This window comes from Propithecus coquereli, unplaced genomic scaffold (assembly GCF_000956105.1).
Source record: "Propithecus coquereli isolate 6110/MARCELLA unplaced genomic scaffold, Pcoq_1.0 Scaffold95, whole genome shotgun sequence".
In the NCBI taxonomy this organism is placed as follows: Eukaryota; Metazoa; Chordata; class Mammalia; order Primates; family Indriidae; genus Propithecus; species Propithecus coquereli.
Window position 1 is genome coordinate 2,862,291 of NW_012155840.1, and position 26,931 is coordinate 2,889,221.

The following is a 26,931-nucleotide window of genomic DNA, read 5'->3' on the forward strand; positions in this document are numbered from 1 at the left end:
TACAGTGCGTGATACGGAGTAGTCGCTCTGAAACACTACGCATACACCAATGCATATGTATATACATGTACCCAAACTTGGGTCCTTTGGGAGGTTCTGAAAGGGCCGGATCTGGAAGGCTGGTAGTGTCCCTGGTGTGGGCCCCTGGCAGGTTCCAGGGCAGTGAAGAAGCAGAGCAGTCCCGATTCTCCGGCCCAGGACAAGCAAGGCGCCAACGTCAGAGTATAGCTAGGCCGCCCTACCGGCGGGGGGCGTGGCTGCATAACTGAAGGGGCCGGGAATTCAGGCAACACCGGGAACCCTGGCGGACCCACTGCGGTGCACGAAATCTGCAACCACCCCTCGCAGCTCCCAGGCACCGAGAACAATGCGCCGAGCCACGCGTGCGGAGCCTCCTGGAGCCGCGCCCAGGAGCGGGCCGGGTGAGGCTTGCCGGGAAATGTAGTGTCTGCAGCTTCGACCGCGCCGCCCCGCCGCTTGCCGGCCCGTCGCCGCCCGCGACTACAGGTCCCATCAGGCCCCGCGAGGCCTTAATCGCCGAGCTGTTGCAGGGAAGGGAGTGGGGCGAATATGGCTGAAGGCCGTCCGGGCGGCCCAACGTGCAGCGGGGTGTACGGCAGGCAGGACCTTGTCCCCAGCACTGGCGGCTGCAACTTTCCAGAATACGAGCTTCCCGAGCTGAACACGCGCGCTTTCCATGTGGGCGGCTTTGGGGAACTGTGGCGTGGCCGGCTTCGCGGGGCCGGGGACTTGTCGCTGAGGGAGCCGCCGACATCCGCGCTGCCCGGGCGTGGGGAGGTCGCTGACTCGGATCGTGAGGATGCCTCGGTGGCCCGGGATCTGGGTTGCAGCCTGGAGGCTGCGGCCGAGCTGAGGGCTGTGTGCGGGTGAGTGCGGGGCGGAGGGGCCCTTGTAGTTTGGGGCCAACCGGGGTGCAGCCTTGTTCCTACTGTCCTCTGGGATTCATCCCTCGGAGGGCCTGTGGTTTATACCTGGGGTAGGAGGATCGCCTTTTCAAAGCTTTCAACTGGCAGTAGCCTTCTTGGAGCACCAGGAAAAGTCCAACACCCTGACGCACAATTTCTGCGAGTTGGAGTAAAGGAACAAGGCATATTTATCAAAGGCTAGTTTTTCTGTTCTCTGATTTTAAAAGTGCTTGTTAATAAAGAAAAGCAATCAGGGTAACAGCGACATGTACTTGCCATTGACAGGCACATTGACAATGGAGGAACCCGAGTAATTAATGGTGAGGCTGGGGAAGACTTAATCGGTGGAATGTTAAAACCTCGATTAACTGTGGTTTCTTGTGTGGACCTCCCGGGTATGCTATTACTGAAATTTTCCCAAAAAGTGCCTTATTTGGCTTGAAAACATAAAAATAACTTTTTCTGATCCCTTTCTCTGTTTAACGATATTGGCTGCCTTTATCAGCCATATATCCTTTTCGATATAAAATATCAGCACATTGAAGGAATCATTGCCTTGAGGTCTGGTCTCTCCTCTGAGTCTCCTGCTGGATTTTATCTGATTAATTATTCAGTGATGTATTTAGAATACAACCCTGACTCGGTATGGACAAGACGCATGGCCGACCTTCAAGTATTGCTTTCCCTTTTTGTTTTAGCCTTGATAAACTGAAATGTTTTGAGGAAGGCGAGGATCCAGAAGTCATCCCGGAGGATACTGACCTGGTGACTTTGGGGTATGGAGGACTTTGCATTTGTTATGTGCTATTTATTTAAACATTTTTTTCGACATTATGTTTTGAAAAGTTGAAAGTATAGTGTCATTATCCATATACCCACTCCTTAAATTCAAGCACCGTTAACATTTGGCCATATTTGCTTTAGCTGTATGTCTATGGGTTGCCTGCTGTGTATCTTTTTCTTTTACTTATACCATTCAATAAGTTGCAGACATGATAATTTACCTCTAAATATATCAGCTCCTACATATCTACAACATATCATTCTCCTAAGAAAATTAACAATAAATACATAATCTGTAATATCCAGTCCATATTCAAATGCGTGTTTATTTTCGAATGTGTATTTACAAAGAAGTAAATCTGCTTAGATTTGGGGTGTAAGCTAAGTATTCTGGTAGTGTTTCCTGAACTGTCTGTGATAAAGGGTCAGATTTTTAAATTTTTAATCTTTGACAGATCTATACTTTTGTAAAATCCTATAAAAGAGAATTACTGAAAAAAAGAAATTAAAAAAGACAATATGAGTTCAAATTTTTTATTATTATTAAATTCAACAGACATAAAATTACTATCAACTTATAATGAAAGTTTCTAAGTACTTTAATTTTCTGTACAGACTGGATAACATATAGCTCACGGATCAGTTATAATCTGCTTACCACACTATGATAATAGAAAAATTGTGCATGTTATCATGAATTTATGATTTCACTAAATTTCACACTGTTCTGTCATTCTTGATCCAATCTTCTATTAACCCCCTCAAATACTTGGGTAGTCATTTCAACTCTGCCTTTGTTTTCTTTCGTAATAACTGCCAAATCTGTTCCCCCGATCCTCGTTGCTAACATTTACATCAGCAACACTTGGAGTGCTTCTGTCTTTTCTTAGTAAGTTTTTTCTCCTGACTTATGCATTATGCTACCTAAGTATGCGATTCTGCTTAGAAATTGTCAATGGCTCTACATCTTCTATATGGAAAAATTTCAAACTCCCTAGCGAGACATTTGAAGCCTTCCATATATATCCTAAATCTGCCTTTCTAGATTCGTATTCCACCACTTTCTCTTTCAAATGGCTCTGGATATTACAGATTATGCACATGGTCTCTCTTCCATCTGAAACCTGTCACATCTTTAAGACCCTGAGATTCCTTTCCAGATTCCTTAGGAAATAGATGCATTTATATTGTCTTGAATTCTAACATTTCTAACGTGCTTGAAGGCTCATAGAGTCCAAACTCCCATTTGTGTATTGGCCTTAAATTAAGCCTACTATCTTGCCTGCTCCAATTGGTGACCTTGTATTGTTGATTGATTAGTTAGATTTGTCTAAAATGCACATATGATTATGTTACTCCCTTGCTTATACCTTTTGATGGCCCGTAGGCTAAAGTGTTAAATCCTTAAGTGGCTCATAAAGGCCTCGATGGGGTGGACCTTGGGGATCTTTTCAGGTCTCTGTCTGAATGTTCCAGCCATGCTGCTCTATGTTTCATTTCCCAGAATGTGCTCTCTTGCTGCAGGCCTTTGCCTAAAACACTCATTCTTCCTATGCCCCCAGCCTTGCTGACTTCTACTCATCCTTCAAGTCCTAACTCCATTTAGGTCCCCTTGCATGCTCATGTAACATCCTATGCTTCTCTATGAAAATACTCATCATATTTATAATATACTTGATTAATTTTCTGTCATCTTAGCTGCACTCACAAGTTCCATAAGCTGTATCTGTCACATTCTCTCCTATAGCCCCAGTTCCTTGAACTGTGGCACCTAATAGGAAGTCAATAAATATTTGTAGAATGAATGTAATAAAAAACTATCAAGACTCAGGAAGTGGTTTTTAGAGAGAGACTGTAAAAAGAAGGTTGGTGTTAATCATAAACAAAGCAGACTTGTTGCTATAGTTAATAACATATGAATTGGCTTATAATGATTTTATTAAGCCACTCTGAATAGTAATTTTAAGACTAAATAACACATTGCTTTCCCTGACTGCTCTCTATACTATTAGGTCAGCTAGATGTTGTTGGTTGTCTTCTAGTCCCTCCAAATATAGGATAGGTGGAAAGATTTATATATATAATATAACATTAATGGAGTTAATATAGCATTCCTCTGCTGGGATTGTTTTGATGTACTGTAAAGCTGTTGTATTTAAAGCGGGACTGGTATTAACCTTAATGGTCCTGCAAAAAAAATTAGATTTGTGGCAAAAACCTAAATCTATCTGTGCTTTCTCTTTCTAAACATAAAAATAAAAACAAAACCTACGCACACGATCCCTTTATTATGACACAAAATAAATCAATTTCTAGTACTTTTTCCCCTTCATAATTAAGGAGCTACTGGACTCAGATACGTTAGGGAAAAAAAGATAATTGGTAGAAATTGATTCTTCTTTGATACGTGCTACTATGCTACTCTCTTTAATCTATAGCAAGCTAAATAACTTATCTTCAGCACTTTTGAAATTTTCACTTTTTGTTTGTTTTTTGTTTTTATATTTTCTCCAAGACAATGCCCAGGTAAGAAATTTTGACTTCTTAAACCGAAGATTTTAATTTCTAGGAATAGGAGAGACAATTATTACTACATGGGTGCTACTGAAACTTGCATTACATCCCCAAAGCTTCAGCAACATTACTTTTAATACAATAGCAATTTCTGTTAGATTATTCTGCCTAGCCCCCTCACTTTTGTGGCCAAGAAAGCAGTGTTTACTGGTTGAGTACTGAAAGGATGAAAAGGGGAAACTTGAGAGTCCTGCAAGAAAAAGATGACCACAAAATTGGAGGGCTCACAACTCCAAAACAACTACAAACAATTTAAGAAAACGCAAACAACTCCAATATATATGGGCTTTGCTAGAATGACATTATACTGGGGAATCTTGTAAACTACCATCCCTGTCCTCCCAAGTGTCACAAAAATGAACAAGAGGAAATAAAATCCAAAGAGAACTTACTGTAGAAAATCAGCAAACAACTGTTTTTACAAATCACCCTGAGAGACTCCCTCCCCAGAAAACAGAAGAAAACCTGTAAGTCTACACTGCAGATAGAATTGAATATACTCAAAGAAGCATTTGAGGGTATAAAAACACTTTGGATTAGAAATTTAAAACTAAGAATGGAAATGATGAAAAAGGGAGAAATGAAAACAGAATTAATGAAATACAGGAAAGAAATGGAAGAAAAAGACAAAATTATCTCTAATTGAGTAAATTTTGAGATACCCAAGGGAGAATAGAACTCAAATAAAAATTTAATAATGGCAATGAAGAAAGGCATGAAAACAACCAAGAGAATTTAAAAAGACATAAAGAAAAAGGTAAAGTCAGAGTCAGAGAAAGTATTGGAAATGGAAAACAGGCAAGGAAGACGTAATATTGCTATTATCAAAGTTCCTAAAGAAGAAAAACAAAGCAATGGAACAGAATTAATATTTAAAGATATAATCTAAGAAAAATTTCCAGAAGTGGAAAAATACATAAATCTACAAACTGAAAGGGCTTACTGGGTACCTAGAAAAATTAACCCATAATTATCAACTGAGATATATCTTAGTAAAACTATTAGATTTAAGAGATAAAGATAAAATCATCAAGTCTTCTAGGCAAAAAGAACATATAACTTACAAAGGTAAACTTATGAAAAGCATCAGACATTGCAAAACTGACATACAAAGCAAGGGAACAATGGAGCTGTATCTTTTTTAAAATTGAAGACAAGTGTGAACTATGGATTTTATATCCAGCTGAGATAGCCTTCAAATAGCAAGGCTATAGAAAAAGTTTTTGATATATAAGAACATAGGTAATTCTGTGTCCATCAGTCATTTCTGAGGAATATCTTAGAGGATGAGCTTCATGCAACCAATTGATGATGGGAAATTTTCAGCAAAAGGATTAAAAAGGTGAGGAGCAGGGTAGAAGACTAATGTCTAACTGTTGCATATTGTAACAAAGTGCAATATTGCAACTAAAAAGATGGGAGGAGAAAAGAGGATAATGTGTAGGCAACAGGTGGGTTTTAAAGAATACTGAGGGGAAGAAAAACCTGACAAACCAGATAGTAAAAGATTAAATAAGAAAATGGGTAACTAAGGGTATTTTAAAAATTTAAGTTCAAAGGTAATCACTAGAACAAAAATAGAAATAACAATCCCTACTCCCCAATTTCTAAAAAATAAATGAGAAAGTAATAGATATAATGAAAAAAAAGGTAATAGAATATGTATAATTAGAAAATTTGAGACCAAATATATTAGTCTTATGTAACCTATTGAAAGCTTCAGTTTGGCTTATAAAACAAACACCTTGAGGAGACAAAAGACATCTAAATGTGATTCACAAAAGCTAAAAATAAACAATTGGACAAAAGTAAATCAGGTAAATGGAAACAAAAATTGAGCAGGAGTAGCAATTCTGATAAAGGAAAAATAGAATTTAAGCCCCAAAGCATTAAATGTGACAAAGGACACTTTTAAGTTTATATCTTATGGATGTATATGGACATAAAATTTGCTCCCTGATAATGGAGACTTTATGGCATATTCACAAAAATTGATTATGTATTAGGGCACAAAGGACACAACAGTAACATAAAATAGAAATATTACAGACACTCTAGTTACAGTGTAATAAACCTTGGATTTACTAACAAAAACAAAAATCAGAAAGGCCCTTCACCTGAAAATTTTAAAACTTCAGGTGAGAATGCCTAGCACCCAGATCCTGGTCTCTATAAACCCCCTCTCCAGTAAAGGAACTAGTCCTCCTAGATGTGGTCGATACCAGGGCTGAGACAAGAAAAATATAGGATGAGCCTTTAGTGTCTTGTAGTACCAGGAAGTAAGGAAATGCTTTAAAAAAAAAAAAAGAAAAAGCCTTGTTGAAAGAATAGGAACCAACCTGGAGGGACTCGTAATGACCAAAGCTAGAATAATTTGAGTAACAAAATGATAGTATTAGACTTTAACCCATTGAATAAAATAAATATGGGTTCACACTAACAGAAATCAAATAAGTAAATGGGAGGAAAGAGACAAGTCTTCCTCATAATAGAATTCCAGTGAATAAATATAAAAGAAGGGAAAGAGAATCACCATTAGGCATATACTGCATATACCATAGTAATACTAATAAATTTTATACATAAAAATCTACTGATGAAATTCTTGGGTGAAGTTTGAAGAGAAACAAGATTTGCATAGCCTCAAAGTGTCTCCCCCAAAAATGTTTATTAAGTTCATAGAAAAAGAAAGTATCTCTCTCTCTCTCTCTCTTTTTTTTTTTTTAGCCAGTCAAATTTAGCAGTGGGGGGAAATATCTCTCTAGTGCTGGAATCTGGCAGACAGGAATTTAACCAAGGTAAACATCACCGGTAATATGACATGTTAACATCATGAACCTCTTGATTTCATGTACTGAGAAGGACATCATTCTTGTGGTATGCTTGCCAAAAATGCTAAGTTTATTCCAATCATTAGGAAACAGCAGCCAAACCCAAATTGAAAGACATTCTACAAAATAACTGATAAGAAATCTTTGAACATGTGATGGTCATGAAAGATAAGGAGACAATGAGGGACTGTAACAGACCTGAGGGGACTAAGGAAATATAACAAATGCCATGTGGGATCCTGGGTAGGAATCTGAAATAGAAAAAAAGAGGCACTAAATTAAAAATTGTGTGAAATTCAAAAAAGGTCTATGGCTGGTAATATTATATAAGTATTAATTTCCTGTTCTTGATAATCTTTCTGTAATCATGTAAGTTGTTAACTTAGGGGAAACTGAATAAGAGATATGAGAGAAGTCTTTGTACTATTTTTGCCACTGTAAGTCTAAAATTAGTTCAAAATAAAAAGTTAAATATTAAAGATGTTTTTGAAGCCCCAGTAAAAATGTTGAACTTTGATTTTTCTTATATTTACAATAGGGTTAGAAAGAAGTTCTTGGAACATCGGGAAGAAACCATCACAATAGATCGTGTCTGCAGACAAGAAACATTTGCTTATGAGATGGTAAGATTCTCATCTTTTCACCCTTTTCTCATGAAACAGTGAACTGTCATTCAGTGTTAGTGATGACCGTATGATAGTTTTATATTGGATATGCTTATTTGGAAACAAACTAGAGAAACTCCACTGGGACTGGGAACTAGTGAGAGAAAAAGGACCCACAGAACTCAACTGACTGCATATTTAACTCTTTCATATTGCTGCCTTTATTTATTTATTTTTTTGCTTTTAGTTTGGTCCTGCTCTCAGAATTAGGCTAAATTTATGCCTCATCATTGCCCTATTTCTGATCTTTTTGTTCTGCTCCTGATTTTGGTTTAACCACATTCTTAATCCTAATCCATTATCTCTTGTGTAAAATCCTAAGAAAAATTCAAGATGACGAGTACTGAGGAATTAGGAGCTAGTAGACATGATGGGTTCAGAACCTACTATATGCCAGACACTGTACTGGGGGCACTTAATAATGCATAATGGCATCCATCATCTCTCCCACTTTGTTGTTATTGTGGTAAAATTTACATAACATAAAATTTACCATTTTAGCTATTTTTAAGTGTTTAAGTTGCATTTAAGTACATTCACAATGCTGTGTAACTGTCACACTATTTCCAGAACTTTTTAATCTTCCCAAACAGAAATTCTCTATCCATTAAGCAGTAACTCACCAATATCCCCTCCTGCAGTCTCTGGTAACCTTTATTCTACTTTCTATCTCTATGAATTTACCTATTCTAGATACCTCATATTAGTGAAATCATACAATATTTGTCCTTTTGTGAATGGCTTATTTTATTTAGCGTAATATTTTAAAGGTTCATCCATTTTATAGCATTAGAACTTCATTCCTTTTTATGGCTCCACAGTAGTCTGTTGTATGGACATACCACATTTTGTTTGTTCATCTGTTGATGGACATTTGGTAGTTTCCACCTTTTGGCTATTGTGAATAATGCTGCCATGAAAATTGGTGTGCAAGTATCTGAGTCTTTGTTTTCAATTATTTTGGGTATGTATGTAGGAGCGGAATTGCTGGGTCTTATGGTTAATTCTATGTTTAAAATTTTGAAGAAGCACCAAACTGTTTTCCATAGCAACTGTACCATTTTACATTCCCCTCAGCAGTGCACGAAGGTTCTGATTTCTGCATATCCTTGTCAACACTTATTTTCTGTTTTGCTTTTTGTATAATGGCCATCCTAGCTGGTGTGAAGTGGTATCTCATTGTGGTTTTGATTTGCATTTCCCTAATAACTGGTCATGCTGAACATCTTTTCATTTGATTTTTGGCCATTTGTATATTTTCTTTGAAAAAGGTCTACTTACATTTTCTGCTCATTTTTAAATTGGGTTGTTTGTCTCGTTGTAACAGTTCTTTGTATATTCTGGATACTAAACCCTTACCATACATATAATTTGGAAATACTTTCTCCCATTCTATGGGTTATCTTTTTACTTTCTTAATAATGTCCTTTGATGTACAAAACTTTTTAAATTTGATAAAGTTCAATTTATCTGTTTTTTTTTTCTTTTGTCTTCTGTGCTTTGGTGTCATACTTAAGAAAATGCCAAATCCAGTGTTATGAAGATTTTCCCCTATGCTTTCTTGTAAGAGTTTTATAGCTTAAGCATGTACGTTTAGGCCTTTGATCCATTTCGAGTTGACTTTTTTTTTTTTTTTTTTTAGAAAAATATTCACTCTTTTGCCCCGGCAAGAGGGCCTTGGTATCAGCCTAGCTCACAGCAACCTCAAACTGCTGGGCTCAAGTGATCCTACTGCCTCAGCCTCCCAAGTAGCTGGGACTACAGGCATGCGCCACCATGCCCGGCTAATTTTTTGTATATATTTTTAGTTCGCCGATTAATTTCTTTCTAATTTTAGTAGAGGCGGGGTCTCGCTCTTGCTCAGGCTGGTCTCGAACTCCTGAGCTCAAACAATCCACCCACCTCGGCCTCCCAGAGAGCTAGGATTACAGGCGTGAGCCACCGCGCCCGGCTCGAGTTGACTTTTTATATATGAGGTAATGGTTTGACTTCATTCTTTTGCATATAGATATTTATTTTTCCTGGACTGTCCTTTCCCTATTGAATAGTCTTAGCATTTTCATCCAAAGTCAATTTGATCATATACGTTCCTCTGTTCTATTCCATTGGTCTATATATCCTTGTCCTAGAACTGTACTGTTTTGGCTACTGTGGCTTTGTAAAATCAGGAAATGTGAGTCTTCCAACTTTTTTCAAGACTGTTTGGCTGTCAAAATACCATATGAATTTTAGGATAGGTTTTTCTATTTCTGGGAAAAATACCATTGGGATTTTGACAGGGATTGCATTGAATCTGTAGATTACTTTGGGGAGTGTTAACATCTTAACGATATTAAGTCTTCCAATCCATGAACAAGAGATGTCTTTCCAATTTTTTTCAGCAATATTTTCCCCAAGCCCCCACAACTGTACTCATTTTTTTATTTCTTTAAATTTTATTTTTTTAAGTTTAGAGACAGAATCTCAATATGTTGCCTAGGCTGGTCTTGAACTCCTGAACTCAAGTGATACTCCCACCTCAGCCTCCCCAGTAGCTGGGACTATAGGCACTCACCACTGTGCCCAGCTTGTTTTGTAGTTTTTAAGTGTACAAGCCTTTCACGTCCTTGGTTAAATTTACCCCTAAGTATTTGATTATTTTTTGATGCATTATAAATGGAATGGTTTTAATTTCTTTTTCAGAATGTTCATTGCTAGTGTATAGAAATACAATTCATTTTTGTGTGTTGCTTTTGTATTCTGCACCTTCACTTAATTTGTTTATTAGCTCTAACTGGTGTGTGTGTGTGTGTGTGTGTGTGTGTGTGTGTGTGTGTGTGTTTGGATTCTTTAGGATTTTGTACAAATAAGAGCATGTCATCTGCAAACAAAGATAATTTATTCCCTCTCTCCCTCTTTCCTCCCTCCCTTATTTCCATTTTTCATTCTCTGTCTAGAACATATTAATAGTATAGAAATTCTCTATACTGTGTTGTATAAGAGTGGCAAAAGTGTACATCCTTATCTTGTTGCTGATATTAGGGGAAAAGTTTTCAGTCTTCCCTCATTGAGTATGTTAGCTGTGTGGCTTTTTCATATATGCCCTTTATCGTGTTGAGGAAGTTCCCTTCTGTTCCTTTTATTTAGTGCTTTTATCACAAAAGGGTGTTAGACTTTGTTAAATGCTTTTCTGCATCAGTTGAGATGTGAACTGGTTTTTTACCATCATTCTATTAGTGTAGTGTATTGCATGCATTGATTGATTTGCTGGGTTTTTTTTTTTTTTTTTTTTGAGACAGAGTCTCACTGTGTGGCCCGGGCTAGAGTGCCGTGGCGTCATCCTAGCTCACAGCAACCTCAAACTCCTGGGCTCAAGCAATCCTTCTGTCTCAGCCTCCCAAGTAGCTGGGACTACAGGCATGTGCCTCCATGCCCGGCTAATTTTTTCTATATATTTTTAGTTGTCCGATTAATTTCTTTCTATTTTTAGTAGAGACGGGGTCTCGCTCTTGCTCAGGCTGGTTTCGAACTCCTGAGCTCAAACAATCCGCCCACCTCGGCCTCCCAGAGAGCTAGGATTACAGGCGTGAGCCACCGCGCCCGGCCGATTTGCTGGGTTTTTTTAAGAGACAGTATCTTGTTCTGTTGCCCAGGCATGTACAGTGACATGATCATCGCTGACTACAACCTGGAACTCCTGGGCTCAAATGATCCTCCTGCCTCTGCCTCCCAAGTAGCCTGAGTAGCTGGAACTACAGGCACATGCCACCATGCCTGGCTAATTTTATTTGTTTTTAGAGATAAGATCTCACTATGTTGGCCAGGCTGGACTCAGACTCCTGGCCTCAAATGATCCTCCTGGTTTGGCCTCCCAAAGTGCGGGGATTACAGACTCAAGCCAGCATGCCCAGCCTTATTTGCTAACTTTAAATTACCCTTGCTTTCCAAGGATAAGTCCCACTTGGTTGTGGTACATAATCCTTTCAATATGGTGCTGAATTTGGTTTGCTAATATTTTGTTGAGGATTACTGCATTCCTATTCATAAGGGATATTGGCCTGTAGTTTTCTCTTCTTGTGGTGTCTTTGGCTGTGGCATCAGGATAATGCTGGCCTCATAGAATGAGTTAGGAAGTGTTCACTCCTTTTCAGATTTTTTGGAAGAATTTGAAACACATTGGTGTTAATTCTTCTTAAAGTATTTGGTAGAATTCACCAGTGAAGTCATCTGTCTAGTCCTGAGCTTTTTTTTGTTGGGAGGTTTTTTGTTACTGATTTAATCTCCTTACTTGTTATAGGTCTATTTAGGTTTTTTAATTTCTTCTTGAATCAGCTTTGATAGTTTGTGTGTTTCCAGGAATTTGTCCTTTTTATCTAGGTTATCCAGTTTGTTGGCATATAATAGTTCATAATTTTCTCTTGTAATCCTTTTATTTCTGTAAAATCAGTAGTAATGGCTCCACTTTTATTCCTCATTTTTTAGTAATTTGAGCCTTTCTTTTTTCTTTTTTTTCTTTTTCCACACGTACTTGCCATCAATTTCTTTTTGCTTAAATGCAGCAGAAGTTTGTCAAATTTGATGATGTTTTCAAAGAACCAACTTTTGTTTTGATCGATTTATTTATATTGTTTTCTACTCTGTTTCATTTATCTCCACTCTAATCTTTATTTCATTTTTTTCTGCTAGCTTTAGGTTTAGTTTATTCTTCTGTTGAGTTCTTTAATGTGTACAGTTATTGATTGAGGTTGTTCTTTTCTAATGTAGGTATTTATAGCTATAAATTTCCTTTTTATTGTTGCTTTTGCTGCATCTCTTAAGTTTGATACGTTGTGTTTTTCCTTCTCATTTGTCTCAAAATATCTTCTAATTTCACTTGTGTTTTTTTTTCTTTAACCCATTGGTTGTTTTAAGAGTGCGTTTGATTTCCGCCTATTTGTGAACTTTCCAATTTTCCTTCTGTTATTGACTTTTAGTATCATTCACTTACGAAAAAAGATACTTTTTAAGATTTTGGTTTTTGAAAATTTAAGATTTGGTGGTCTGTCCTGGAGAATTGTCCATATACACTTAAGAAGAATCTATATTTAGCTATTATTGAATAGAAAGTTCTGTATATGTCTATTAGGTTTAATTGTTTTATACTGTTGTTCAAGTCTTCCGTTTCCTTGTTACTCTTCTGTCTGGTTGTTCTAACCTTTATTGAAAGTGTGATATTAAAGTCTTCAACTATTATTGTAGAACTGTAGAAACGCAAGGGATTTAGAGCCAAACAGAAACACAAGGGATTTAGAGCCAAACAGATCTGTATTTACATTCTAAGTCTCTGGTGTAAAAAAGTAACTAGAACTGCCAGTGTTATACCAACATTAGTTGATATTCCTGTTTGATCATCAGTTGCTGAGCACTTAGTGCCAAACATCTTATTAGATGCTTTATGTACACATTCCCAGCAATAATTTTGTAAAATAAATACTTTTTGGTATTTGGGTTTTTTTTTTTTCCTTTCTTATAAAAGATGAAACCAAAGCTTAGAGATGTCTTAACAGTTTTCCTGAAGTAGAATTAGGCATCAAACCCAGGGCTGTCTGACTCAACCTCTGGCACCACGATAGCCATTATACCATATTGCCTCTTGTCTGAGTTACAATGTCTGATTTCAAGGTCTCGTTCTCGTTCTTTAGGAGTCACATGCCATAGGAAAAAAGCCTGAAAATCCAGCAGACATGATTGAAGAAGGGGAGCTTATCCTATCTGTGAATATCTTGTATCCTGTTATATTTCATAAGGTCAGTAGTAAAACCTTTTGGATTTCATGGATAATCTGAGTAACTTTTGTCAGAGGGTTTAGTGATTTGAAGAGTCACATTCCTATGCTTGCATTCAAAATAAATGCAAGCATATACTGCCTATATGACATCTTATTTTTAGAGCTGACAGTTTGTATTTTTGGGTTCTTTTAGTAGGGAATATGGTCAAATTTCAAACACTTTTGATCAATAGGATTACGGTTATAATTTTGGAATGTGTACCTAATTTCTGCACTAGAAGCAGCTGAAAGTATATATAAATCCACAATAATTCGAATTCTATGAATTCTCGAGGGATTTTTTTGCAGAACAGTTGGCTAGTGGAGGAGTGCAGAGTAACCTTTGTTCACAAATTTAGAACACTTGGGAAGTTACTGAACTAACTAAAGACAGCTCTTCTTTGATGAAAATATGGAAAGTTAACAAGTAAGGGGTATCCAGGAATTTCTCCGAAGTCTGTCCTAGCCCAGAGTGTATATATTCTTGATTCCCTAAATAGATGTTTCAGAAACTCAGATGTGGTTTAATTGAAATATTACTATACATAAATCGCACTTACGAATAAATAGGTGTTTATGAAGCATCTGGAATATAGTTGTACTAATTACCTTGCTTGATTAAGGTCTCAAATTACTAGTAAGCAAAAAAAAATGAATCTTTGGGTTTATCACCTGAGGTTAGGGTATAAATTGCCTGACTTCAGTGAGGTAACTTTTAGGAAATTTTAAAAGACCATTCTGCTAGACGAAGTTTTATTCCAAAGGCTCTCAATGCTAATGTCAGTTTGGTAGCATCTTGATTATAAATTTTTAGCTTAAACTAGAAAAGTTCTGTTGTCAAGTATCTCAGTTGTATCAATGGGTTTTTAATTTATGGAGGTGACCAAGTGATGACACAGAGAGGCCAATGCCTTTGAAAGAAGGTGTTTACTACATTTCTTGAGAGGAGGGGCCATGCCACACAGGAACAGAAAAAAGCACTATTCTTAGCCAGGAGGCTGACTGGAGAGAGGGGAATGCATAGACCCCAGTTTTTATTGGGGTTTCTGTGGAAAAAGTAAGGCAGGGAAGAGTAAACAATTTAGGATTGGCTAGTTTGAATAATTCCAGCAGGCTTTGGGGCATAGGGGCTGTCCCTTTACCCAGTGTCCTGGTCTGGGTTGATTTAGGTCGATGGGGTAGCTGGGGGAAATATTGGCTTGGTGTGTGAGAGTTAGATAAAGAATGTGGTTTCAGAGTATGGGCTCTGGATCACAGGGGAGATGTAAGTAATTTTGATGTTAGTTTGGCCCTCTAATTAATGGATGTGAAATAGACAAATATAGATTCTAAGAAAACACAGAACCAAGTTATGGGGACAATTTAAGAAAACCAGTAACTTAATTTAGATCTGGTTGTGACAGGATTTGTGGTTTTATTCATTTGTCTCTAAGTAGACATTTATTTACTGTTTGACTTTTAGCACAAAGAACACAAACCATACCAGACAGTGCTGGTATTGGGCAGTCAAAAGCTCACAGAACTGAGGGATTCAATTCGCTGTGTCAGTGACCTGCAGATTGGTGGAGAATTCAGCAACACTCCTGACCAAGCTCCTGAGCACATCAGCAAAGTAAGATGATTTTCCTTCCATAAAACAAAAGGAAATAATAATAAGGAAATAACGATTACTCTAACAGGCTCATGAACCTCCCAGTAAATGCTTTTATTCCCATGAGACTCCTTTAAGCTACTACCCTCTTTCCTTCCCTTATCATCAGAACTTTTCCAAAGAGGAGGCTATACTCTGTTTTGATTTCCTCATCTTTCATTTATTTCTAAATCATTCTATGGATACTGTCCCTTCTAGGGTAATAGTGACCACCTAATTGTCTAAACAGTTGGTCACTTTTCCATTTTCATACAACTTGACCTTGCTGTAGCATTTGTCTTTGTTCTCTTGCTCTTGTTTCAGACTCTGTGGGAGTTTCAATCTGTCATAATTACCTCCAGCAAAAGGTTAGAGTCCACTGGGAGCCTAGGTAGTTAGCACCCATTCTTCATCTTTCATTGCCTGTAGAAGGACATAGCAGTGTGAAGACCAATCTCCAACAAGGAGATAGCATATGAACTTGGTCCCTGCTGGTGTTTCCCAGTGTGGTGCTCTTAAAAGGACGGAGAAACCCTGTGTACCCATTGGATAAGGATGGAAAGGAGCAAAGTGGTAGACTGGCTATGCACAAAGTTTACAGAAGGGACTGTTTACCTAACTAAGCAGAAGGGCCTTCATTACTCTCAGTTTCATCACAGAGCAAGATTAAACTAATTATGTTACCTGGTACTACTCTAGCAGAGAACCCCAGATTTATTGGCTCATTTCAGTAGAAAGACAGCCTTTCCTGTAGATAAGTAAGAAGATACTTGGAACAACTAGGGTGGGGATAGAGTTTGGATAATAACCAACACAATCTGTCTTTTTTGCTGGTTCTTATTTCATGAACTATATAAATATTGGTATAAATTAGGTTTCATCTTTGTTCTTTTTTTTCTTCTTAGGCTGACATAAAAGGGCTTCATGATTCCCAAATTAACTTTCCACACTACTCACCCTCTACCTTTACAACTTATGCTCTGGCCACAGTGGGTTTGTGTATCTTCCTCAAGCATACTATACTTTTTCATGCCTCTGAATGTTCAAACATGGTAGGAAGCCCCTTCCCTTCCTCCATCCACCTGGTGCATTCAAACTCAGACTTTTAAACCCGCCCCAAACTTACCATTACATAAAATTTTTCCTGTCCTTTCTTTGCCACCCTGGTGCCTTTCCCATTTGTCCATTATAACGTTACAACATGCTGATGCTATTGGACAGGAGTCTGTCTGCCCCCCAGGCTGTATTCTAGTCTTTTTGGTGACTAGCATGGAGACTAGCATCATGGGTCACATGTAGATTAAACTTGAGTAGTTTTTGAGTTATGTTGAAAATGATTGTAAGATACTTAGTTTTCAGAATTGCCATCTCAGTGCTTTTGGAGATAAACATTAGGATAAAGAGAAAAAGTAGAATTTCAAAACTGAATGTAGGCCAGGAAATACGAGATTTATCTTTTCTTTTTTTTTTTTTTTTTTTTTTTCGAGACAGAGTCTCACTCTGTTGCCCGGGCTAGAGTGAGTGCCGTGGCTTCAGCCTAGCTCACAGCAACCTCAAACTCCTGGGCTCAAGCGATCCTCCTGCCTCAGCCTCCCGAGTAGTTGGGACTACAGGCATGCGCCACCATGCCCGGCTAATTTTTTCTATATATTTTTAGTTGTCCAATTAATTTCTTTCTAATTTTAGTAGAGACGGGGTCTCGCTCTTGCTCAGGCTGGTTTCGAACTCCTGAGCTCAAACAATCCGCCCGCCTCGGCCTCCCAAAGAGCTAGGATTACAGGCTTGAGCCACCTCGCCCGGCCTAGATTTATCTTTTCTTTAAAGGAGAAACAGCAATCTTCTGCAGAGTTTCTTAACCCTACCAAAAAACCATAAGGTATAACTATAAATTAATAAGATCAATCTAATAAGAAAAATTTGAATTTACCCTCTTCATTCCAACCATGTCATTGCTCAAAGCAATTTTGACTGAGATTGGGGGATAAGTCTTACCTTTAGGAAACGCTGGAGAATGTTCTAATAAGGTGCGGTCAATTTATCGTGTTTGTACATTGATGCTGATGCCTTTAGAAATTTTCTAAGCAGGGGCTAAATGGCTCATAGTCCTATTTTAAAATATTTACATATCAACTGTTACACTGTTTCTCCCTCTTCCATCCACTGAAATAATCTCTGATTATTGAGCACTTACCATGTGTCAAATGTATGCTCTTTTGGGCATGAATTATCACCATTTTACAGGTAAGAAAAAGAATGATTTCAGAGCACTGTCGTGAGTTGCCCAAGTTCAGTAAGCAGTGATGGGGGCTGTATTTAGATCCATGTCATTTCACCTTCAACGCCCATGTTCGTTCTTCTTTTCTGTATTGCTGGGATTAAATTTAGCTTTAGATGTCTGTCTTTACCATTTTGTTTACATGGTGAACAGGCAATGAGTGAAAACTTAGTGATGCCGCTATTAAAATACACCAGCAAAACTTCTCGTTTATGGACTTTGTGGAATTTTTCTTCTGAGATCTGTTTTGTTTGCTTCCTTGTTCTCCATCTATATTTTGGAAAGGTGAATACATAAGTTAAATTTTGCTGATGCTGACAATTTTCTTGCCCTTGGAAATAGTTTTCTTTCATTGATTGGCATTTGTATTTTATGGTGTTTAAGAAAAAAACCAGTTTTGTTTTAGAAAATTTCAAACAAACAAGAGACTAGTATAATGTACCTTTAATGTATCTACTGTCTACCTCCAGTATTTCTCAGCATTTTGCCAGAGTTATTTCATCTGTTCATCCCATGTCATTGTCACACCAAACAAAATTGAAAATAAGTCCCTGAGGTCTGATGCTTTTATTGACAGGGATATATTTGGCATGTATTCCACTGGCAATCATGGAACAAATTAGAGAGTTGCAGCTCTTATAGCTAAGGAAATGAGAATCTTTATTCCAACCACTAAGCAGGACTTCAATAAAATGCTTTCTTTTATTAACTTTTTATGTGATAGAATCTAGAGAGTTGGGCCAGTATATTTAACTCTCTTTTAAAACCCTATGTCTGAAATGTCTAAAATGTAATATGTTTTGCTAACATTTGTTTCTTTGACTGTAAAAGAATTAAAATAAATGTAGAAAATCAATGTGTTTTTTTTTTTAATGGTGCCTCATGTTTTAATGTCTGATCTATCTACCATTTGTACATTGATCAGATTAGTTGGTCTTTTTTGTCAATAATCTCTTAAGGGGTCTTTCTTTTTTTAAAATTAATAATTTTTTTAATAGAGATGAGATCTTGCTTTGTTGCTCAGGCTTGTCTCCAACTCCTGGCCTCAAGTGATCCTCCCACCTCGGCCTCCCAAAGTGCTGGGATTACAGGTGTGAGCCTCTTAAGGGTCTTCTTAGAGGAATGCTAAGAACATACATTATACATGTATGATTCTGTTACTTATTATAAAGCCTTTGTAAAGGAGAAATGGTAACATAAATTTAAGTTGAGAAGATTTCCTTACCTAAGCTTCTCCAAGCACTTCTCTCCCAGTACCATTTCCCTCACAGAAGATCCTAGGAATATTTCTGAAGTTCTAATATAGGTTATTTGAATATTTGCAAGAGAGTAAATGAGTAATAAATGCCTAAAATTGTATATAAATAATGGGTTTGTTCAAATGACTGTACTAGTTACTTTGTAAAATGGACAGTGTAAGACTAGACTGAGGTTATATTCAATTACTAACAGAAGAAACTTCTTACACTAGTTTTTCCATATTGGTTGGTGATCCCCCCAACCCCATGCCCCTTGAAACTTTGTCAGTTCAGCTAGCCAAGATACTGACAAAATAGAGAAACTAGTTAGTAGTTATCTTTGGTTACTGTTAAAAATGAAAATACACTGATACTGAGATTACTCACATCTTCCATGCTACCCATTTATATACTGAGATAAGGAAAGTAACCTTTCCTTATTAAGTAAATAATTTAATGGATTACTTATGATTTAGATGGAAAACACTTTTGTTATTTTAGAGTCTACCTTGTAATCAGTAATTAATAGCAAAAGGCATTAATCACTTAAAAGGCTTAATCAAGATGAAGTTCTTTAGAAGTGTTTTGTAATGAACAAAATTTTATATACACTAAACTTTGTTTCCAAAATAAGGCAATAGTTATTCTTTCAGAACCTTTATTTTGGACCTTACCTTACCTCTTTGAGGGTTTAGAAGTACATAAAGTGGCAGATTTTCCGTTTGGTATTAAGTACGTTGTATCTTTGTATCTTCACAACAACCTGTGGGGAAAGTAAAGACTTCACTCTTACTTTACATGAGTACCCTCTGTGAGTTAGATTTAGTGACTAGTCCAAGGAGAAACAGCACAGCCAATCTTGGCAAGAGTATCTGACACCAGTGCAATGTGATCTGTCACCAGTGCAATGTGATCTGTAAATGGAGGGATGAAAACAATTATGAAAGAAAAATAGAAGCTTCCAAGAAGTAGGAGAAAAAGTATATTAGGGTAAAATTATTTTATTAATAGTACCTGACACATATCTTGTATAGGTCATAAATTGCTTTTGATCTTCAGCATGGCAGATATTATAGTCTCATTTTACAGGTGAGGAAACTGAGGTCTGAGGAGAGATACATACCCGGAGTCACAAAGCTAGTAAGTAGTAGGTTAAGGAAAGGAACTGAGGTCTTCTGACCCTCTTGCAGGGGTCTATTTCTAAGCATATGGAGAAGGGCAGTTCTAACAGTGGTTCTCAACTCTGCTTGCATATTTTTCCTAGAGAGCTTTGGAAAAATACTGATGTCTGGGCCACATCCTCAAAGATTCTCATTTATTGAATCTGAGGTGAGACTTGGTCTTGGGTGTTTTTGCGATTCTGTTTTGCAGTCAGAATTAAGAGCCACCCTTTTGGTAAGAAACCTCAGGGCCTAGACCAGTTGTGCTGCTATTATGGTAGCTGAGCCAAGATTGCCTGAGTAAAAGTAGAAATACACATTCTGGGTTGGGTGTGGTGGCTGAGGCCTGTAATCCTAGCACTATGGGAGGCTAAGATGGGAGGATTGCTTGAGCTCAGGAGTTCAAGACTCAAGCAAGAGGGAGACCCCATCTCTACTAAAAATAGAAAAATTAGTCAGGTGTTGTGGCGCACGCCTATAGTCTCAGCTACTTGGGAGGCTGAGGCAGGAGGATCCCTTGAGCCCAGGAGTTTGAGGTTGCAGTGAGCTGTGATGACGCCACTGCACTCTACCCAGGGCAATAGAGCGAGACTCTGTCTCAAAACAGAAAAAGAAAAAAAAGTAAATTCACATTCTGTCTGCCTAAGAGTTATTGAAAATATAAAGAGAGAGTTTGTTTTTAAAAGAACTCATTGAAAATATTTAAAAATGCCAGAAAAATATAACTTGATGATCATTGTTATTATAGGGAAAACATCAAAAATAAGACTTTGTTTAGTTTTTAGTTCTAGTATCCCAAATAAGTATCACTGTTGTATATGCATATAATAAGATAATATTGAAGTTTATCTGATTTCTAATTGGGTTCCTTTTATGAATCTTAGGAGAATATACCAATTTAAATCAAATCTAGTGACTAAAACAGCGATCAGGATAAAATTGAAAATAGCAGCAGGGAACATTTCTTTATACCTTCATCCCTGGTAACTAACATAGTACTTGTCACATAGTAGGTTCCCATTAAATTTTAAACAAATTTAATATGCTGAGCATATTCTATGAAGTTTCATAAAGCTATTGTAATGTGTTAGTGTGATTTTATGATATATAAATTTTGAATTAATGCTTTTTATAATTGTTAATTGTAGGCTTTCTCTCAATAACTCTGTTTTCTTGTAGGACCTATATAAATCAGCCTTCTTTTATTTTGAAGGAACATTTTACAATGATAAAAGATACCCGGAATGTAGAGATTTGAGCAGGTATAGTTTCGCTTACGTGGGTTATAGCTATCAATATTTATCATATTAGAAATTGAAACTAAGGAATATTTGAAATATTAATTTAAATAATCTCATTACATGTTAATGTTTTGGTGAAAAAATATCGGTTTTCCAAAACAAAAGTGAGAAATTGTTATACATTTTGCTGAAGTGATAAACGTCAGGTAGCCTCCAGAAAACTGGTCACTTATGAGAGGGTAAGAATTAAAAAAAGCAGATAGTATTATTGTGAAGGTAATTTTGACCTTAGGGACCACATTTTGAGAATTGCTTCTCTAATAGATGAAGAAAAATTCAATGTCCTGATCCCAACATGTATCAAACACTATTGTCTCATCTCAAGATGGCAATTGTCCAGTTAGTTGGGTGAGCCAGGTTGTATGAATTTCAGCAGTCACTAACCCTTTTCTGTAGTTTTTAAGTTTTTGTGGAGCCATTTCATATCCTTGCCCTTTTGCTTTTTTCCTCCTCCAGAACTATCATTGAGTGGTCAGAGTCCCATGATAGAGGCTATGGAAAGTTTCAGACTGCTAGAATGGAAGATTTCACCTTCAATGACTTGTATATTAAACTAGGCTTTCCTTACTTATACTGTCACCAGGGAGACTGCGAACATGTTGTCGTCATTACTGACATAAGGTAGGTGGCAGCACTAAGCGTTTTGTTGCTTTTTCCTTCTCTTTATTACACAGTATAAAAGCACAGGTATTTAACGGAAAAAAGGGGGTAAAAGTAATCATCATTGCAACTTGGCTTGTAAACAGCAAAAATAAGTGTCTGGTTTCCATGCAGTTACCAACTTTGTATCCATTTGCATCCTCTATTGTTCATTTTTTGGAACATCTTTAAGAAATACTTTACTGTTTATTAGAGGGTTAAAATCTGTAAATACTTTTAAAAGCATCTCCATTTTTATATAAAACAGCTGCTTTTCAGGTACTCGTCATCCATGGTATTTATAATATAGGTTCTTTGCTTTGCACATTTGCAACTTTTCTAGTTTTCTTGTCTTTTTGCCCAAATTTGAAGGAGATAACAAAGAACTAGGGAAAGAGAAGAGTAATTCTAATATTTGACAAGTGTGAAGTCTTAATATTTTGATAAAGATTGAAATTGGGAAGGAGCCTAATAGTCTAAAATGAGTTTTGGGGATTAGTTATAAATTTTGTAGAGCTGATATCTCTAGTCCATAAATAAAGCTATTCATTTTGTCCTTATTTAGGAAATCTCAATTTAAGAAGTACCAATATGTAAGAGTAAACCTTGCTCTGTTGCTGGTTTGATTCCTTCTGAGACTATTTGTTCTGTGGGGCAATGACATACCATGTTTTACCAGTAGTTAGGAACCAGTAAATTCTTGTATAATAAATTGCTAATTAATAGTAATAGGAACTGATGCTTTCAGAAGGTCCCTGCTTCTACTACTTTTTGGTTTTAGTGAACAGTCTCCAAAATTTTATATGCCAGGCACTCCTTCTCAGAAAGCTACCAGAGGAAGTAGAAGCACTTCACACAGAGTAAACCATGAACAAGAAAGACCTGGGATGCCACACAGAATAGATTAAATAGACATAAAGGGAATTCTGAGGGTGATGGGAAAGCGAAATCCTAGTGTGACAGCTGCGTACCAGACCTAGAGAACAGTTCAGCACAGGGACTGGAGCCAGGAGCACAGAGAATTCAGGAAGGATGTCTGGGAAGAAAAATAGAACTGATAGACCTCCTGTTGGTGTTTAACTCAAATGGACAGTATGTTCATCGTTCTGTCAGTAAATAGGGAACTGAATTAGTAACAGGTACACTGAAAATGTAGCAAATGCAAACGGGAGAGAATTAGTAGCTAGAAAACAAAATATCATACAATAAGAGGAAAAGATAGTTCTGTAGCTTACATGGAAGTAGTATTAACTCATCATAATTTAAACATTAAATATCTATTTAACCAAAATTATAATCGTTCTATAAAGGGAAGTTGTGGAGCAAAATTGTAAAAAGTTTTAAGTGGAAAAGAGTTGCCCCTAGGGAAGAATGGTTAGGCAAGGGCAAGGAAATCTCATAAACCTTGGATTTATATGACTTCTAAAATTACTTACAGTACTTTATGTCTTTGATGATGTTATTAAAATTTTGGCTGGTCCGAAGGCAGTGAGTTATCTCATTTGATAGTTCATAGTCAGTTATAGATCAAACTTCTTGTTCCACTTTTTCCCCCCTTTTCACTACTGCACTTGATTAGTCTAAAAAAAAAAGTCTTAAAAAATTGTTTTTAAAATTTTATATAAGCCTGCTTTTCTATTCAAATGAAGGGAAATGTGCCTGCCTCACAGTAAACATAAGGTAGGAGACAATCCACTCTTCTCTCTGAAGGTCTTACTTTCCTTGCATTTCTTATAATATAGGGGAATATTTTTGTAAACAGTGTCATTCTAAGGCTGAAGGATAAGAACATGGCCTTTAAACTCAAGGAAATTTCTTGATGCAGTGGTCAACAAAAGAAACAACGATCTTTTTCAGTGCGAAAGAGAAAAGCAATTTATATTAAGAGTTTGCAGTGTGGAACTTTGCTGAGGAATTTTTTAAAAGGTAATTTAGACTACAAGTTATTTTCGTCTTATATAGGTAGATTTAATCATTCAGTACCATTCACATTCACATCATTTTCTGATGGTGAAGTTTAATATTTGCTATCCTTTCTTACTAAAAGAAAAAAATAAAATTTTAGAATTGTCTGGGGCCTTCACAATAATCTTGTGCAGTCCTTTCATTTTTCAGAAGAATCTGAGGTCCATCATTGTTTAAGGCTGTGGTCCCCAACCCCTGGGCCACAGACCAGTCCCCTGTTAGGAACCAGGCTACACAGCAGGAGGTGAGAGCAGCAGGCCAGGGAGTGAAGCTTCATCTGTATTTACAGCCACTCCCAATCGCTCGCATCACCTCCTGAGCTCTGCCTCCTGTCAGATCAGTCACTCTCCCATCACCCCCAGAGGGGACCATTTAGTTGCAGGAAAACAAGCTCAGGGCTCCCACTGATTCTGCAGTATGGTGAGTTGTATAATTATTTCATTATATATTACAGTGTAATAATAATGGCAATAAAGTGCACAATAAGGTAATGCGCTTGAGTCATCCTGAAACCATCCCTCACGCCCCTCCCTCCCACTCCGTTGGTGGAGAAATTGTCTTCAATTTTTTATATAATAAAAACCAGTCCCTGGTATCAAAAGGTTGGGGACTGCTGGTTTAAGGGATTTACCCAAAGCCATGCAGCTGATTAGTGGCAGAGTAGAGAGATTGACTTTCATTCGCAATTTCTTAAAAGTTCAAAGTTTCATAATTCTGACACCTAAAACTAAAATCTTACCAGTCCATATTATACCAGGAGCCAGATTTAGATTTTAATAAAGGGGATAATAAAAAACTAGAGCCACATTGTAACAACCAATTAGTTAATCTAGGTAAAGCATCACCGAGTAGCCCTGCTCACTGTTCTGTGAAAAGGTACTAAGCGTTAAGTAAACCAAGGATTCTCTGATGGAATATATTCAAGAAATGCTGCATACGATAGCTCCCTCTTAGAGTGTCACAGTGCGTACTACCATAAAAGAATTTGGGAAGTCTCTCGCACAAGAAAGAAAACCTTGTTTTCAAAATGTTTTGGAGAAAGTATTTTGTGGAACACAATTTGGCCAAATCTGGTGTAACCGAGTTTACCTAAATCTTTCATAAGCAAAAACTGAAAACATCTACTGTGTTCCTAAATGTTGAGGTATAGATATATTCTTTTACAGATCATAAATTTTCACTTTAATTTTAACCATTTATTTTCTTATGAACAAAAGGCTTGTGCATCATGATGACTGCTTGGATAGGACACTTTATCCCCTTCTTATCAAGAAGCACTGGTTGTGGACCAGAAAATGCTTTGTTTGTAAAATGTACACAGCTAGGTGAGTGATGTATCTTTTTTTTCTTTGACAAGTGTTGGCTTTCAATAATTAGGTACTTTTGATATTTCAGTTTTCCATTTTTGATCTAAGGACTTTTGTACTTAGAGTTATAAAGAATACGAGTTTTATCTAGTAGAGAAGTGCCACAAAATCAGTTTAACATGTTAAAACTAGGGTTTTTAAATAGTAAGGCAATGTATTATCACATATACAGATAAGTCAAAGAGAAGGTTGAACTTTAGGGTTGATACAATGCTCTTGTCTGTAGTTTACAAAATCAACTTCATTCTACAGCTTCTCAATGAAGAAAATATCATAGCACATCACATACGAGGTCAAAATACAGTGTTATAAAATTTTTCCTTCATGTGATTCTGCATGTTTATATTATAAAGTGTTTCTTACTGTGGGCCAGTCAAAAAAGTTTGAAAACCACTCGGAGGAAAGGAAGAATTGAATACAGGTTGAACATCCCAAATCTGAAAATCAGAAGTCCAAAATATAAAATTTTTTGAGCGCCAACATAATGCTCAAAGAAAATGTTCATGTGAGCATTTTGGAATTCAGGCGTTCAGTGCTCTGTTGGTAGGTATTTAAATAACACAAATACTCTGAAATTTGAAACACTTCTGGTCCCAGGCATTTCAGATAAGGGATATTCAACCTATATCTTAAGTTTACTTTGGCTTCCCCACCACAATATACTTTTCTAACAAATCAGTAGGGAAAAAGAAATCAGAGTTACCAGATCAAAATGAAAATAAGGGAATGTTAAAAGTACAGTCCATTGGATGCAGAATTCAAATACACTGGTAAATAGCATTTTCATCTTACTGTGACCAGTAACATCTCAGGCCAAAAACAATCTCAGGTGAATAATGTTGCTCATATTTCCACTTGCATACACTTGGTATATTATAATATTTTATCCTGAATTCTAGGTAAAACAGTTGGAGTTTTCAAATTGACCAGTACTCATTTACCAGTTAAAAAGATAAATTAAGCAAAAGTTTATCAGATCTGTAGCATCGAATTATATTAGTATTATGGTTTTTCAAGATGGTCTGTTAGAAGAAAAGGACTGTGGTTTTAAGTTACCTAGAGGATAGATGTCATAGCAAATGTATGATGCTTTCAAGTACAGATTTATATTCTTCTCTACTTACCTTACTTACCTTTAAGGGGAGATCTTACAGAGAAACAGCATTCTGCAGTGTTTCTTAGTGTTAGATGCCCTTTTGCCTTGTAGAGTACTGGTAGTGATGTGTCTGTATATATACACACACACACAATTCTATAAAGGCTTATGTTTTAATATTATAGTCTTATAAAGTAATACTGGGAATGTTATGTTTACATATTACTATATGCAGGTTATAACTCACAGCATGTTAAAGCATGAAAAACTTAATGGTGTACATCTTTTTTAAAAACTGCAGATGGGTGACCAACAATGACAGTTTTGCACCAGAGGACCCATGTTTCTTTTGTGATGTTTGCTTCCGAATGCTCCACTATGATTCAGAAGGCAACAAATTGGGAGAATTCCTTGCTTATCCTTATGTTGATCCTGGAACCTTTAATTAAGAATAGCCACATACACACATACAGAAAAGTACACCCTTCTGAAATAACTGTTCTCTTGGATGTTTATTTCCAAGAAATGCTACTGAGGACCACAATCCACTTGGAACAATCAGCTAAAGCTACCAAAAAAAGTTCGAATCACAGATTTTGCTATAAAGCAACTTGATTGTATTTAAATGTTTAGAAATATATTTAATTTAGTACTTCTTCCAAAGTATGTTTTTCATTTAGCACTGCTTTTTACCCA

At 36.8% G+C, this 26,931-nt stretch overlaps 1 protein-coding gene across 1 annotated transcript; it reads left to right on the top strand.

The window, feature by feature from the left end:
- The first annotated feature begins 414 nt into the window (after positions 1 to 414).
- SNAPC3 (small nuclear RNA activating complex, polypeptide 3, 50kDa) lies at positions 415 to 26,931 on the top strand. Its single transcript, XM_012665042.1, has 9 exons — positions 415 to 887; positions 1,625 to 1,702; positions 7,653 to 7,737; positions 13,440 to 13,544; positions 15,027 to 15,176; positions 21,047 to 21,129; positions 21,625 to 21,789; positions 24,990 to 25,097; positions 26,537 to 26,931. Exons 1-9 carry the CDS (start codon positions 571 to 573, stop codon positions 26,682 to 26,684), a joined length of 1,239 nt encoding a protein of 412 aa, XP_012520496.1. The 5' UTR covers positions 415 to 570; the 3' UTR covers positions 26,685 to 26,931.